Below are 16,023 nucleotides of genomic sequence, written 5' to 3'. Positions count from 1 at the left end.
TTACATTTCAGGAAAATATCAGGACATCATTATGTGGCACAATAGTTATACATGCATATTGATTGTGCAGTTATTTACAAGACATACTTTACATTTGCATATGAAACACTTAAAATAGGCAAAAAAAATTAGTCACGAGTTCTCATAACTATATTAAAACTCAAAGGTAAAGTGGCGGTGCTGGCTAGGACTCCTCCGACATCCCGTACAGGTGTGTGTTCTCTCTCCCTGTGCGCGGACCAACGAGTCGCTTCAAGACCGAGACATCTCGCATGTTTCCCTCCAATATGACGTCGTGTCTGTCCATCAGTCCCGTCAGCGAGTGGAGCTGCTTCTCCCCTCTGAGGACCGACGCCGCGTTCAGATGTAGAGCGACCCTCTGAGACAAGCCGGCCGCCGCCACCGGGAGAACGAAAGGCCATTCCTGCTCAACCAGCACCAAGGTCGCGTACGGAAACAGGGTTTCTACCCCGGAGACAAAATCCTGAAAGACGGAGGCAGAAGACGAACTGATTAAATAACGACTCCTCCCTTTCTAATCGACACACGATCCATCAGTTCGAGTTACTTTTACCATTGTGGCGTTGCTACTATGTCGATCCTCCATGCTGATCCAGACGGGCCGGTACAGGTTCTCCGTGCTGTAGGCCGACTGCAGAAGGTTCAGGGAAACTTCCAGGATCTCATACGAGTGAACCCTCAGGTAAATACCCCACGGGGCATGAGCATGTTGCCCGAGCAGCTGAAGGACATCCTGCAAACATAAAACGAACCGTAAACTGTGAAGACACTTTTGATTTTGCTCTGCAGTCGTATTGAAATAACACGATTGTGGCAAATTGACTTTACCCCCAGTGAGAGCGGCTGGGATCCAGAATCTTCCACCACAGGAACGTTAGGCTTTTTACTGTGAGGAACCAAATGAAGGACTAACATCCCGCCCACCTGATCTGGACGCCAAGACACAGTTCCAATCAGACAGAAAGAAAGAGAATCCAGATTATTTTTAGATGATAATCATGTAATTAAAGCCCGAAAGGGTACTGAAGGAACATTCACCACTTGGGTCAGTGAAATCAGCCTTTTCATGCTCATTTTAGAGCCTGTAGGAATAGAGATGCTATATTTAGAGCCGGAACCAGGAAGAAATCAGAAAAAAAACACGCCTCTGCCTGTGTTTGACATGAGGTACCCTCCCAGACTTCCTCCTCCTCCTCCTGTCCCGATCGGAGCACTCTGATTGGAGGATGACCACTGATTGGCTCAGCTCCGCCCACCAGCTGAGGCCATTTAACAGGTAGCAGACGCCTCATGGCGGCTGATGTGGAAGGTGTCTGCTCAGTCTGCCTCGAGAAAACTATTGAGCTCAGCTCCACTCCAATCTTTTAGTGTGTATGTTTTACTTTAAACTTTTGTTAACTTGACCGATTGTCCAACAGTTTGGTGAAGGTACCAGCTGTTTTGTTTTGTGTTAATTAGTTGTTTTGTTTGTTTCAGGTTTGCCACTCTTGTTTAGTGAGTTCGTTTGTTGAAGCTTTAGTTGACGACCTTGTAGAGAAGAAGCTGCCTTTTTGTTATATTTAATAGCTCATTATATAGTTCGCCATCCGGTAATGCCCCCTTGTTTTCCCGTTTTGTTGGGCAATACCTGTTTGGTCATCATTTGTTGTATGTGTCTTTGGGTTTCTGTTTGATTGTCAGCCTGAGAATTATCAATAAAACCCTGATTTCACCTAAACTCACCAGGTCAATGTTACTTCCTACACCGACACCTCCTCCGAGCAGAGCTCCCAGTATGGCAAACGGTACCCTTACTTTCTAAATAAGCTTGAAAACCTTCCTGTTTGATAAGGCTCATAGTATTTAGTTAAGCAGCGATTTATTTAAGCTGACGGGAGATCTTATTTAATGCACTGAGCAATGTTTGAAAAAAGCCGTATAAAGCTCTTTGTGATCGATGTTTCCTTTCCACTGTGCCCGTCCCCACCACGCTGTGTACGTACAGACGACCTAACCTGAGAGCCGAGTCAGCAGGGACGACTCATCGGCGGCTGTGAACCAGCGCACAGCCAGGCTGCCTCTGTGTGCGCCGGCAGACACGATGAGGCGGTCCTCCAGGTCGCGAGGCCGATGCAGGAAGTCGATCAGGTTTCCTCCAGGATAGAATTTCCTCAATCGATTTGACTTTCCTGTCAATCGCGCATCACAACCAAGATGCCGCAGTTAATCAGCAGTGAAGAAAACGCCACAACCTCGTGTTTCAAACCATCGTGAAACGATGAACCTTTCTTCCCTGTGCTTCATGTGACGGCCTCTGTATCGCCTTTTTACCAGATGCTCACTTACTTGCTGCATTTTTGAATTCTGACAGCGTGGGTTCGTATATGTCGTAGTAGACTCTAGCAGGGTGGCTGTTGTCCCGGACAAACAACAGATCGTCAACGGTGGGGTGAATGGAACCTTGCCACAACGTGAGGCTGTACCTAGAAAGCATTAAAACTCCCAATGAGTCACAACAGAGGAAACTCAACATGATGTGTTCATCAGCGCTGGCGAGATAGTTTGAAAGTGAATCAATAACATTATCAAACTTTATAATACGGGTCAAAGTCATGTATTACTTTGGAGATTGGCTGAGGATCCAGCTGATGTGTTGCCAGCCACGACGAACCAACATCGCATGAACTGGGAATGTGACCTACAGGAAGAAAAACATCCCTAAGATCTGTTGTTGCTTATTTACATGTGATTTGCTTGTCAAATGAGAGCAATGTAACAATGTTTTAACTGCCTTCTAGAAAACTCTAAACAAATGATCTGCAATAATTTTGTCCCAAGTGAATATTGTTTTATACTGTTAATAGATGCTATAATAAAGTTTTTATTTTCACATTTTATTTTCTGCAACATCACCAAATCAAGAAAAAGCTGGAATATTGAGTGAAACATAAAAATAAAGAGGATGCAGTAAAATGGAAATAAATTAGAGCGGAGGAGACTGGCCAGTCACAAGAAACAGTACAGAAGCCATTTGCTATGAAACAGTCTAGTCTTGTGTGTTTTTCAGTAATTTTCATATGAATATCATATTTACCTTCCAAGCATCATTTACTCATGTAGAAGTTGCCACGTACCAATTGTGGGACATCTTTGATGATGTCATACATTTCTTCCACCATTTTCCTGGTGTAGGTTCCAACTAAAATTGGAGGAATATAAGTTGCCTGTCAAAAAAAAAAAATCATGATATTGAAATACATTTCCTTAAACAGGTGTGAATATGGTCAACTCCATTGTTCTTTGTAATTATGCAATATAATAAAGACAGAGTTTTTGAATCCTGATTTATTACCTTCTCCTAAAATAAACGTTGATAAAATGATGAATTAGCTTCTGCTAAATTTCAACTATACACTAGAGTCATTTTGGAAAAGGCTCATCTGTGGTCCTGAAGTTCAGGATCAAAGTTTCCTCTTTGTTTACTTTATTCAAATTACCCTGCAGACAATGTGGCCAACCAGGAGGAACATGCAGTTTACCTTCCATCCTGGAGACAAAGTCACGTCCCAAAACTTCTCCTGGACCAACTGCAAAAATCTAAAATATTTGAAATGTACACGATATTGATTATTCATCTGAAATGGTGTGCTTGTTAAAGTTAGGAGCAGTGAGACTTCGACCTGGTTCCATTGATTGCTGGCAGGAAGGCCGGTACGTTCGGTCCTTGGACGATGTCTGCATTCAGCCAAATGGGCCGGTTTATTCTTTTACTGGCGTTCTTTTGACTCAGTATGTCCAATGACGAGTCAGCTGAGTCCAGAGACTTAAAGTCCAGTTTTATACCTGCGAGACGACACAAAGACTGAGACAATCTGGCACCACGACGGATCTGATCTCATCCGACTCTTGTACCTTTTTCAAATAAAAGCACAGCGTCCAGCCACTGGTCCAGAGAGTTGTCACTGTCATTCTCGGGAGGGTGCGCCATGACAGGGGTCCCAATTCCATTCAGAATGACGTCAGCCTCCAGGACCATGACGTCAGCTGAAGTGGGTTTCATAGACTGTTCATTTACATCTCCAGGCACAAACACACTCCAGGGTATATCTTCAATTGTGTGTGTTTCTTTTACTTGCGAGGGCTTTGTTCATGTCCTCCTTGTTGTTAGCTCTGTGAAACCAGGTGACTAACAAACCATCGATTTTACTGATATACCCCAACTGCTTCAGGTAATCCAACATGTCTTCACCCGTGGAAAACGATGGAACAGGAGCTGAGGAATCTGATGGCAGGGTGAAGAAGGTCAAGAAACATTGTTTTTCCCTTTGAATTGCTCTACTGAATAATTTTTTAATATTGCAAAAAGGCTAAAGAGATTAAATAAATACATTAAAGAAAAAAAAAAAAAGAGAAGTGTATGTTCCAGACTATAAATCACACTTGTATTAGCGGATTGGCTGGTCATGTGGCTTATAAACCACTAGACGTCGCTGTACGACAACATAATGCTGCCACAGAGTGAGAAAGCAAATAAACTGTTATTGTGAAACCAAAGTGGCATTAAATGAGGCCACAGTCTGATTTATGCAACAGTGTATTTCTCTAAAAACAATTTGTATGAAGTTCATCTGTTAAGTGACAAACCTTTGATGCTTTATCTTGAAATAACCATCGAGTGTTATCAAATAACCTTTAACCAGTAAACTCTGTGCCATAAAACATAATGTAGATTGAAGATAATCATGGGATTTTAACCCTTTATAGCACCTTTCAAAGTACTGACCTCGACCGAATAGCTGTTTCAGACCAGTCACCTTCCTGGATTTAATAAACAGTAGATATTAAACTGAAGAAGGCTCAAAATGAAAAGCCTAAACTCTGATCTGCTCTGTGCTTGTTGCATTAAAACTGAAGCATGCTAACATTTCTTCCAGGTACGTCGTGGGAGCTGCAGGTTTCTCCCATTAATCAATACATGGGTCACGCTTGGACAATCTTGGAAAGTCAGTAACACATAATATAAATATAATACAGGCCAATACTGAATTGAATGACGATTTGTACACGCAAATGCATATTTCAGGGTTATTCTTTTTAGAAACATTCAGCAATAATCTGAGCCATGAATGTTGAGGAAGAGGCGTTGTTCTGCTCACTATGTAAAAAAACTACTTTAAATATAGCTTGGTAATTTCACAGAATAAGACAAGAGTATTATGTTTGAACAAATGGCTGTCTGAATGTACCTGATTCTCTGGTGAGTATTACAGCACAGACAGTGATGATCACAACCAGAAGGCCAAGTCCAACCACCGCAGCCGCCACAATCACACATTTTTTAGCCATCCTAAAGCCCAAAAACAGAAGAATTGTTTGCTTATTCACCGTGTCTGCATCAACATGAGCTCCTTTTACTGTAGCAGATCTGACTAAATAAATCACAAGGTAGTTAATTAATGTTTAATGTGTTGCTTTTGTATAAGAATGCAGATGTTTTTGTGTGTTCGTCACAGACCTGTTTTGACTCTTTTCTGTGCCTGGAGGAGTCGTTTCCTTTCTTCTCTTGTCTTGTTCTGTCCTTCACATTCGGAGGTGTAACACTCAGTGACAGAGGGGCAGGCTGGTTTTATTGCGAGCAGTCAACATCGTCTGATAAGGTGCATATGTTCGCTTCAGTGTCCGACATTGTGGACCGGGCCGGTAAATACTCTCCTTATGAGTGGTAACATTGTGTCCTTATTCTTTTTTTAATTTTTTCTTTAATGCTTCAAATCACATTCAAGGAAAATGTGACAAAAGTCTCATGGTGGACAAATTTCACTCGAAAGAGACAAGGTTGATCATTCATTTAAAAAAGATCTATATCTATGAAAGTAATAATTAATGCATGACATGATATAATCCAACTGTGCAATGTGAAATTAATTGCGTAGTTATGTCATTTAATGTGACAGGGTGGTAACAGGAAAAGGGGCAGAGTCAATAAAAAGTGGTGGGGAGCTCATCTGAGCCTTTCTGCAAGCAAGCTGAGTGACTTTAACCAGACTTTAAGATCTTTAACAGCACCTGAGAAAACAACGAATATGTGAGGTTAATAGTTTTTTTTTATGAGCTCACATTTTTTTCAATGTTCAAACAAACATTCATGAAGTCTTTTCCTAAATGAAAGCAGATTAAGTATGTCAGCCAAGTGTTTCTTTTCTTGCTCTTTGCTTCAGTCATCATCTCGGTGTGATGCAATACCTTTGTCATTCACATATGTGCATCCACAGTAGATACTTATGGCATTTCCCGGCAAAATCTGTATGCAGCCAGCATTTGTCAAAGTTGACACTGCATCCATTCCAGCGTTTCAGTATCTGGGTCAAACAACAACGAAAAAAAGACATGTTAACGTGTTATATTTGAAATAAAACTCATACACTGTCCAAAAGTTATCCTTAGACAATATGTGTGAATACTTTTCATAAAGCCTGTAAAAACAGATTTAACTCTACAAAAGAAATGTACTCCTCTTGTAATGCTCATGCTCTCATGTCTCAACTTTTAAGGTTAAGTGTAAGACTTTTCTATTGAATAAAGCTGACAGTTAGAGCTGCTTCAGCCCAAACTGGACCATTTTCTAGCTGAGTTGCATTAAGTTAAGACTGCTGGAGGACCAACACTGAGCTTCTCACCTCTTTCACCACACCATGTGTTGCTATTACATGTCACTCACATTTGCCATTCAAATATCAAAATGTGCAGCTCTTTTAAGACATTCTTGCAATGTTGTAACTTTTTAATATCTCTGAGACTTTAAAAAAAATATTTTAACTTTTCTATCATTTTTTTTTCTCCAGGTAAAGGGATGAGGGAATTTCTAGTTCTTCAGCCAAATTCAACAATTTAACTTTTAAAACATTAAAAAAAAATCTTAATCTTTAAACTTCTTAATATTTTCTAAACTTTGGAAAAGTATGTAACAATGAAATGGATGGGGAAAACCCTTCAACTTACCTTTAAACTTCTTCAACCTTGAACCACTACAGGTTCCACACTTTCAGCTACAGACTTAATTTAATTTTTAAACTGTTGCCACATCTTTCCACTATTCAGGTGACAGTCTGAGTCTCACAAGTATGGAAAACCACTTTAACGCTGATGGCAAGCTTTAACTTTATTTTTGTTATTTCTCTTACTCTTTTAATGTACTACTCTTGCCTAATTATTGCTCCCTCGGGATTAAACGTCCCTTCTCTGATTCTGAGAATTAATTGGTAGAAAAAGCACATTCTCATGTTCAGTCTCTCTGCATGTTGCAAAAACGACACCGGAAGTTGACCATCCGGGGACTCCGTGACGTTGATTCCTAGCAACGGTTGCCGCGGTATTTGTTTTGGGGGAAACGATTCATTCCAAGCTCTCCGGAAATGTGACTTTTTTTTAATTTCTTAGTATTTTCATCGGTATACCGCAGAGTTATTGCGTGTTTTGGGCTTAATAATGCAGACTTGAAGTGTTTCATTGTCCCAAAGGAGCAATCGCACTGAAAACAGAGGCTGGGTGAAAATAATGAAATCTGGCATGGGTGGATCCTGGCAGAAATTAGTCTTGTGTGCTTTCAACGCTTTATAACTGGTAAGTTATGCATGTCCTGTGTGCAAACTGTACTAGTAAAACACAAGCTGACTCGCAGCCGACGTGTTTCGCAATCACACAACACGTCGGTGTAATTCCACAGTCACAATATTTTGTCCAAAAGTCACTCAGTGTGTGGAAAGATTAATAGATGTTGCAAAAACTCATGTGGTTCACTGATCATGTAATTGTATAGGTCAGGGTGGGCAAAGTCATGCCACTATTTTGGATTGTTGCTCCAACTGTCTATTGGGCGCTTGTATAGACACTTAAAATATTTAACTTGGCATTGTATCGGCCCCTGGCGTCCTCCAGTAATTCCTCTTGGTGGTTGTATACCATTTTCTACACTCGTGGGTTTAAAAATTTTTTTTATCATTGTTTTATATTATTATTTGAACATCCCTCGCAAGTTTTATTTTGTTGTTTATAAAATTGTGATTAAAGAATAAAAAAAAAACTTTTGTCGAGTTTCTACTAAATAGAACATGAAGAAGGCTGGCTTCATCTGTTAATTGCCTGGCCATGGACCTATATAAAACAATGATTTAAAATCTGCTGGTTTCTTCACGTTGACAAAGCAATGGACCATACATGACTTCCTGTATAGAGATGGGTCTCACAAAGAAGACTTACTTTGCATATTAATGACTGTATGTTTGTGTTCTTACTTTATTTATTTCTAATGTTTCATCATTTACATTACTAAAAATAACAATACAATTCTAAGCCTTACTTCCTGTGTACAGATGCTTTGGCTTCTGGTGAGAAATGGCGGCGCCCCCTGTTCGCAGATTGGTAAAAGATGAGAAACGAAAGAAGAGACCTACATTGGGGTTAGACTCGTAGGTTACCACCTTTAATGAAGTTGGGCTCATTTTGTTTGACATTAGACGCGCTTTCTGAAAAGTAACTGCTGTTTCCGTGTCCTCCAGTTCCTCCTCCAGCTCATCCCGACTGTTTCACGCCTCAGTTTCTGGAGCTCAGGCGGTCAGTCAGAGTCCCCGACGCACAAACAGTGTGATGCGTTCCCACAGCACGAGCTTCAGTCCGGCAGGAGGGAGCAAAGTCCTGGAGAACAGCTCCGTTCCGATTGCGAGACAAGTGGTTCGGGTAAATTCTGGTGATGATGAGCGCTTCAGCTATCTGAGGAGAGCCGGGTCTTTTTGCTCAGATCACTCAAATAAATAGGTTCTTTTTGCTTGGCGGGTCTCGAAAAATATTTATGGGGTGGCAACAACTATACTAGCACTGTGCTTTCATTATAATGTAATTTCTTAATAGATAGTCCGTCAGTTTTGACCTCTTACATCCTGTTTCCTGTCGTCGTGTCTCCTGGCTCCCCCACTTTGCGCCACTCAGTTTTCCAAACAAACCAGTCTCCTGCCACTGTGTCGTCATTTTGTCGGACATTGCAGATTCACACTCATAACTGTGAAATTGGCCACAACTTTTCTTCTATTTTGTTCCTGCCAACTGGGGTGACAGCAGGGTGGACAAGGCTTTCTTTACTACCCTGGTTCGGCCTGTTTAAGATCAAGTTGTGTTGTGTGCAGCTCCTGGACTAAAATCACTTTTACATCCCATTGTGGATATATTTGGGCCAGAAAATGGAACAATAACAAGATAACACAAAAAAATGTATGTTTCAAATGTAAATTATAATGGGACAAGTGAAAGTATATGCAATTCCAAATGATAACTGACAGTGAAATCTCAGTGCACATTTTGATTTCTTCACTTTGTCCTCAAACAAAGTTTTGTCAGTGATAGATAGATTATTGACGCTTGACCAATATTCTATCTTGAGCTACGTCCTCATTCCAGCTTTACAAACCTTCCAGCGACTGCATCGTCTTCTGAGCCGTGTTATCCTGTTCAGGGTCGCAGTTTTCTGGAGCCGCATTAAAGAACCCGATGCTGTTGAAAAGAAATGAGATGTCATAGCAGTCAGATTACTGCAGTCGAATAAAATGTACAACCCAGTCCAAGTAGCTGAAAGTAGTTTCTGAGCGACGATTTTATTGTGTTTGAAGGTGTTTGACGAAGAGGGAAACGATGTCACTCCTCGACCGCTCTACCAAGCAGATCCAGGAGCAGCGCAGGCCAAAGTCAGCAGGTTCCCACTGCTGGATCCGTATCAGAGCAGGTAACAGCCACAGGAAGTGTTCGCCAGGCTTCCACTGGACCAGGAGACATTTTCTACCATCTGACTTCATGCTGACAATGTCTTCCAGGTCCTTGTTTGGAGGCAGCAAAATATCCAGCCAGTCAACTATCGACTCGATCACTGAGGACAGTGAGGACACGTTTCCAAAAAGGGACCTGCCCGTCACCCTCCCCGGTCTTTGTCAAAGTCTTTTCCACATCAGATCAAAACTGAATGCCAGTTATCTGTGACAGCATCCGATACCTTCTGTAACACTTGGTAAGGATGTATTTTTTATCCTTGTTGCAGATGTGAGGGTGAAAAAGTACAATATTGAGGAGCAAGTGGCAGAAGAGGAGTTGGAAGACATAATCAAGGTTTTGATCTCTGAAACGGAAACCATCACGCTGCTGGACATAGCGAGCAGCTTGGTGTCCATGGAGGATGATGATGCGCAAGCCGTCTCGTGAGTGATGTCCTTTTAACTGCTTTCAGCCTACTTCTCAAAGTAAAAAAAAAAACAAAACAAGATTTTCCTTCAACAAAAACTGACTGAGGCAGATACTCATGCAGTAATTACTGCTCCACTTGTTCTCACAGAGAAAGAAACAAGCGTTATGCTGAGCTTTGCCAGAACCAACTATTCAGTGAGAAGTACATGGATCGATGGATGCAGACATTGAATGAAATGTCTAAAAACAAAGAGGTTCAGACCAGCAGCGTGGACATGGCGGATAAAGGTTCGATTCGCTTGTTTCGACTCACCGTCTGCCTTATTAAGGTGTATTCAGTGAAGAGTCAGTAAGTTGCAATAATGTGCTTCGAGAGCTGTCCAAACATTTTTTTTCACTTATGGCAAATTTCAGAAGAATATCTAAAGAGCAGTTTATCATTGAAATGGTCAATAACAGATCAGCCAATGGGCCATGTAGTCTGGACACCTCTAGTTTGGTGCAATTTTTCATTTTTTTCGTCCTTTCATAAAGCCTTTTCATGTCTCAGTTCATATTCAATTCTAAGATCGTGCAATTAAAGAGAGACAAAACCCATAGATCTCTTTGTCTCACACACACACACATATTATTAACCTTTGAACTGAAGCCTCAAAACTGAAACTGAAAATCTTCTTTACTAATATTCTAGTTGATTATCTACCTTGCAATTTTGATCGTTAGAGATTTTCTTTGTCTGGCATTTATTATCTTTTTAAATTTCCACGTTCGCAGCTGTGAATGCTACAAATTGGGACATTTGGGACACCATATGCGGCCCCGAGCAGGACGGAGTGGCGGGCGCCACTGCCGGAGCGAAGGAGGCCAATGTGGAGAAGGTTGTGAACTCCAGCTCGGGTGCGGAGAAGAGCGTGTCATTGGGAAGCACAACCAGCTCATGTAATAATGAAAAGTAAAACACTGAGTGCTCAGCATATCAGATATGGAAAAAGAACACACGCTTATGTTATTTAATGACAACCTGTCTTTGGTATAAGCAGTCACTCCTTCTAGCTCTCTTGATGAAGTGGAAACAAGTGGCGCCAGTATAAACCCGGACACAGAAATGCAGCTCATCATGTTTTCGGAGGAATTCCAACAGTGCCTACAATTGATGGAGAAAGCTGTTCTCCTCAATATGTTCCGCACTGAGCTGGCTTCTTACATGAACCTGCCCATCATAGAAGGTACTCTTGGCTTGTTATCAGTCACACTTGCTATTATTAAAAGTGACAGTTTAAAAATAGGATTTAAAAAACTAAATAAGTGAGGGGTCTTCTGCCCCTCTGCACTGGTTTACTGAAGGGTTAGCTATAGGTTGTTTAAACATGTTTTGCAGCTCCAAAATAAAGAATCTTAATTTGGAGGAGATGGGACCACCAAACCCCCCCCGCTTTTTAAGTCCAGATCATTGCAGACCCCTGGTTGTCGTGTAATATTGCCTCCATATGAATGAGTCAAATATTTCGGAATACAATCATTTGACTGATTCTAATGATTCTGTCAGATTCAGATGGTGCGGTGAAGCCCGAGACCGCGGATCAGAGAGAGGCCGAGACAGAGGCGAGTCGAGCTCCAGCACTGCAGACCCTCTGGGTTTTTAGCTGCAAGCTCGTCAGAGGACACAGCGTCACCAGCTTGACCTGGAACAAGAAGAACCAGGTGACAGGAGATGTTCTTCTGGGATGATAACTGAATGCAGATCAAGTACAAAGTTACCGACTGATCCCTAAGTTGCCCCCACCTGAGGCTATATACTTTATATATTCTAGGGGTGTCAAACACATTTTAGTTCACGGGCCACATGCAGCACAATGTGTAAATGTTAGTAAAGTAAATACTCGTAAATATCACCTATAACAAGTATTATTCACGAAATCATGCCTTATTTCTGCCTACACGAGTGGAAAGAATTGTGCTGTAATACTAAAATGTTTCTCCATATCCTCTTCTTGACTTTGTAGAATATCCTGGCTGTGGGATATGGTAATGTGAACTTCGATTACCTGTCACCAGGTCTGGTGTGCTGCTGGTCCTATAAAAACATTGTGGTAGGACTCCATTCATGTTTCCATTGCAATCTGTTCAGTGTTCGGTTCATGTGGCGGCTGCAGCCGTTATAGTTTGTATCTTCTGTTCAGTGGCCCAGTCGAGTTGTCCACTGCGACGGCGCCGTGACCTCCTTAGATTTCTCAGCCAAAAATCCCGGACAGCTGGCCGTGGGGATGAGCGACGGCAACGTTGTGTTGTACAACCTGCAGAACCAAGACGAGTCATGTGCCATCAGCAGCCAGTGAGCAGTGTGTGTGTGTGTGTATGTGTGTGTGTGTGTGTGTGTTGCACCACTGATGCTGCCGCCCTCTTTCCTCCATGCAGTGACTGTCCCAAAAGGCATCTGGGGCCAGTGTGGCAGCTCAAGTGGATGGAGAAAGAGCAGAGTTTCATCACAAAAAACGAGGTGGAGACTCTGTTCTCCGTGGGTGCAGATGCCAGCATCAAAAACTGGTTTGTCCACAGCAGTGGTCTGGACTGCACAGGTACTGCTCTCAGCCACAGGCCACAGTCTTGTTGTAAAGCTTCCCGAACAGGGTGCTGACGTCTGTAAATCTTGATCACAGCAAGGTTCGTTTGTGCTTTTGTCTAAATAACGATAATGATATTGTTGTTCTAACTGTTGTATCTGTTGGTATAGATCTTTTGGTGGTTGAGAAGATTAATGGCTTATCGAAGACACCTGGATTAAACAAGTCTGAAGGTGTGACTGAAATGACGGCAAAAATGGGAGTGAAAAACCCCTGTCTGTGTTTGGACTTCTATCCAAAAGTAAGCTGTTTTCAGATAGTCATTCCACCATTAGCATCATTTTCCAGATATGTAACATTAACCCATTGTAAATGACGTCAATGACGAACTTTTTTCTCTTTTTCCTCACTCTTGACATCTGTTAGATTTTCTATTGTCTATGACTATTTGTGAGTGCAATAGAGTTTTAAAGAGATTTTAGGGGGGGGGGATGTATGTTATTGAAACTGACTCCCTCTGTTTGTGCTTTGTGTTCCCACTTTCCGGCAGGATACCAGTATCTACATGATCGGCACTTTAAATGGTCGCATTTACAAATGTTCCATATTCACTGGTCGGCTGAAGACATACAAGGCGCACTTTGTAAGACTTTTGGGATTAAAGCCATGTGATAGAACTGGCTTATGCCTCTTCCCCACAATCCATTGTTGCCATCAGCCTCATAGAGTGGAAAGTTATAGAAAAATCATCTGCAATTCTTTACTTTATTGCTAAGAAAATAACATAACTGAGGGCCATATGAAGGTCATGAGAAATGTTCAGGCAAGGAAGCAACAGGTTTTTACCAACATTAGTCTTGAGTTTGTTTTTGGATCTCACTATTTTTCTTTCAAAAAGCTTTTTTAATTGAGGTTTTATTCAGAAAAAGATTGTACCTTTGGAGCACAAGCACAGCCATAGATGACCCCAACTTACACAAAGGTTGAGATGATGCGTAAAATGCTGATTTAAAAAGAATTATGTATTTCAAGTTGAACTAACTTTTAAGAATCCTTGCTCCAAATTCACATGATAAACATGATAGATGACACTGATATTGCTCCTGATGTTGATTCCTGACTATAATTAAAATGTTTTTATTGTGTTTATGATTTATAGAGGTGGAGAAAGTGATTCTTCTTAAGCTTTAAGTTGTAAATATGCAGGTCCTCTACCATTCATGGCCTTTAAATAGTGTCTTATCACATAGTTCCTCTGTGGATATAAGCTTTTTATGTAACTACAGGCTGATGCCATGATGAGTACTGAGGTCTATTTATGGACTTGACTTTCTCAGCTTTCTGCTTTTGTTCCACTGCAGGATGTTGCAGCTTGCATTTACTACTGTCGGTTTGCTCTAAAACAGAAAAATGTGCAGTCATTTGTTGTTTATGGTCTCACTATGCTTCTCCTGACCACTTGGGATCAAACTTGGCAGTATGTGACCCCCTGAAGTGAAACCAGTTTAGCACATGTGATGTAAACTCAGCTCCTGGTCCAGTTTAATGAGTTTGCATTTCTGATTTGCAGAATCAGACCTTAAAGGAACCCTGGTAACATTTTTTTTTCTTTACAATTGAGAGAGACCTATTAACACTAACAGGAGAAAATTCCCCAATAGCATTCTTAAAGTCTTTTTTTTTTTTTTTTTGGTTTAATTAAATGATCTTTTCCTCACTGGTTCACACGATGTTGGATTTGAAATACTCAACGAGTGTTGCTGATGCTTTGTTTCCTCTCAGCGTGCGGTGAACTGCATCACGTTCAGCCCGTTCCATCCCGACGTGTTCCTGAGCTGCTCCAGTGACAGGACCATCCGCATGTGGAACCTGGACCAAGACAGCCCTGTGCTGAGCTTCAACTCCACTTGTGTCAGTGTGCGGGATGTCAAATGGTCTCCAATGTGGGCCTCGGTATTCGGCGCCGTTAATGACACACAGCTGGAGATCTGGGACATGAGTGTCAACCAGTGAGCGAGACTGAGAGAGGAAACCAACAAATTGGTTTACATCCGCTCGTTTCTCCGATTTATCTCGCTTCGACGTGTTTCTTTCCATCAGGGTGGACCCTGTCATTGTGCAGCCTGCCGCTGCCGGGGTGAGGATGACCTCCCTGCTGTTTGCCCCACAGACAGACTGCGTCCTGGTGGGAGACAGCGAGGGAAGTGTGACCGTCTACAAGCTCCAGAATCTCAATACAGGAGCTGGCAGCCAGGTAAGACACTAGGAGAGGTGAAAGAACAAGTGCAGGGAAAACCTGAAGGCACACTACGACTTAACAGCAAATCAAGTTTTTTTGATGTCCATTTGTCTGAACCGTTGACGAGAGCTTCTCTTCAGAAACACTACTTTTCTGCATGAATCGATCTTAAAATGTGATTGGTGTGTGGAAAAGAAAGTCGTTAAAATCATCCTTGTACATTAATACTACTAAATAAACTTGTGTCATTTAAAGTAATACATGTTGAGAGATTTAATTGAAAAGGTTAAATGAAATGGCTCAAACTGTTTCTCTGGACTTTTGTTGTTCAGGTGGACTACCTGGAAGAACTCTTCTGCGCTGAACCTCCAAAATAAGAAAAACCACACCACGCATGTTTGGTTTTCTCTCTTGAGAAGATGGTTAAGTATGAAGAAAAAAACTGCATTGTGTCAGGGCAAGTTTATTAATTCTTTCTTGTACACAAAATTCACTGCTTCAATAGGACTCTTTTGTTAAAATCACTTTTTTATTGTAAGATGTTTTGTGTAATAAATACACTGAATACGCTCGAGTTGTGTTGCGTTTAATGATTTAAGTTTCAAATGACTCCCACATCGTCAAAACAGTTTTTTTCACCCATGTTACTCAGGATACCATGTCAAGTCACATGACTTTATTTCTCACATGTGATGGATGTTATTATCACTTTGAACATGGAGGATTAAAAAAAAAAACACAAACTGTTGCTTTAATTTCATTGTGTCCTCAACCACATGTGTATATGAACATCTCAAAGCAAATGTCATGACATGAAGTAAGTAAGACAGAGACATCAACATCCCATACTGAAGTGTTTATTTATTAATTTAGTCATATTTCAATCGCAACCCTTAAAACAATCTGACATGTTCAACTAATATTATGCAGCCCTGATACAGACTACTACAATATTTCATGGGCCTGAATACAAACTGGAGGTTTAAAACCACTATAATAATT

At 41.3% G+C, this 16,023-nt stretch overlaps 2 protein-coding genes across 2 annotated transcripts; one reads left to right on the top strand and one right to left on the bottom strand.

Moving 5' to 3' along the window:
- Window positions 1-184: 184 nt before the first annotated feature.
- Window positions 185-4,256, bottom strand: fam151a (family with sequence similarity 151 member A; the record flags this gene model as incomplete). The annotated part of the gene is made up of 11 exons (XM_080503011.1): window positions 4,133-4,256; window positions 3,913-4,044; window positions 3,681-3,843; window positions 3,540-3,597; window positions 3,135-3,224; window positions 2,622-2,698; window positions 2,347-2,483; window positions 2,016-2,189; window positions 850-950; window positions 575-754; window positions 185-484 (listed from the first exon to the last, which is right to left on the bottom strand). Exons 1-11 carry the CDS (start codon window positions 4,239-4,241, stop codon window positions 185-187), a joined length of 1,521 nt encoding a protein of 506 aa, XP_080359137.1. The 5' UTR covers window positions 4,242-4,256.
- Window positions 4,257-8,391: 4,135 nt separating this feature from the next.
- dnai4 (dynein axonemal intermediate chain 4) lies at window positions 8,392-15,398 on the top strand (the record flags this gene model as incomplete). The annotated part of the gene is made up of 15 exons (XM_080503010.1): window positions 8,392-8,456; window positions 8,556-8,733; window positions 9,657-9,769; window positions 9,858-9,964; window positions 10,079-10,235; window positions 10,370-10,509; window positions 11,768-11,922; window positions 12,225-12,311; window positions 12,402-12,553; window positions 12,637-12,797; window positions 12,953-13,083; window positions 13,333-13,425; window positions 14,565-14,791; window positions 14,883-15,036; window positions 15,354-15,398. The coding sequence occupies 15 exons, from the start codon at window positions 8,392-8,394 to the stop codon at window positions 15,396-15,398; spliced, it is 1,965 nt and encodes a 654-aa protein (XP_080359136.1).
- Between the last annotated feature and the right edge of the window lie 625 nt (window positions 15,399-16,023).

The sequence above is a fragment of the Blennius ocellaris genome (assembly GCF_963422515.1).
Source record: "Blennius ocellaris genome assembly, chromosome: 10".
Taxonomy (NCBI): domain Eukaryota; kingdom Metazoa; phylum Chordata; class Actinopteri; order Blenniiformes; family Blenniidae; genus Blennius; species Blennius ocellaris.
The sequence above is the reverse complement of the archived record's forward strand: the minus strand, read 5'-3'. Positions and strand labels throughout refer to the sequence as shown.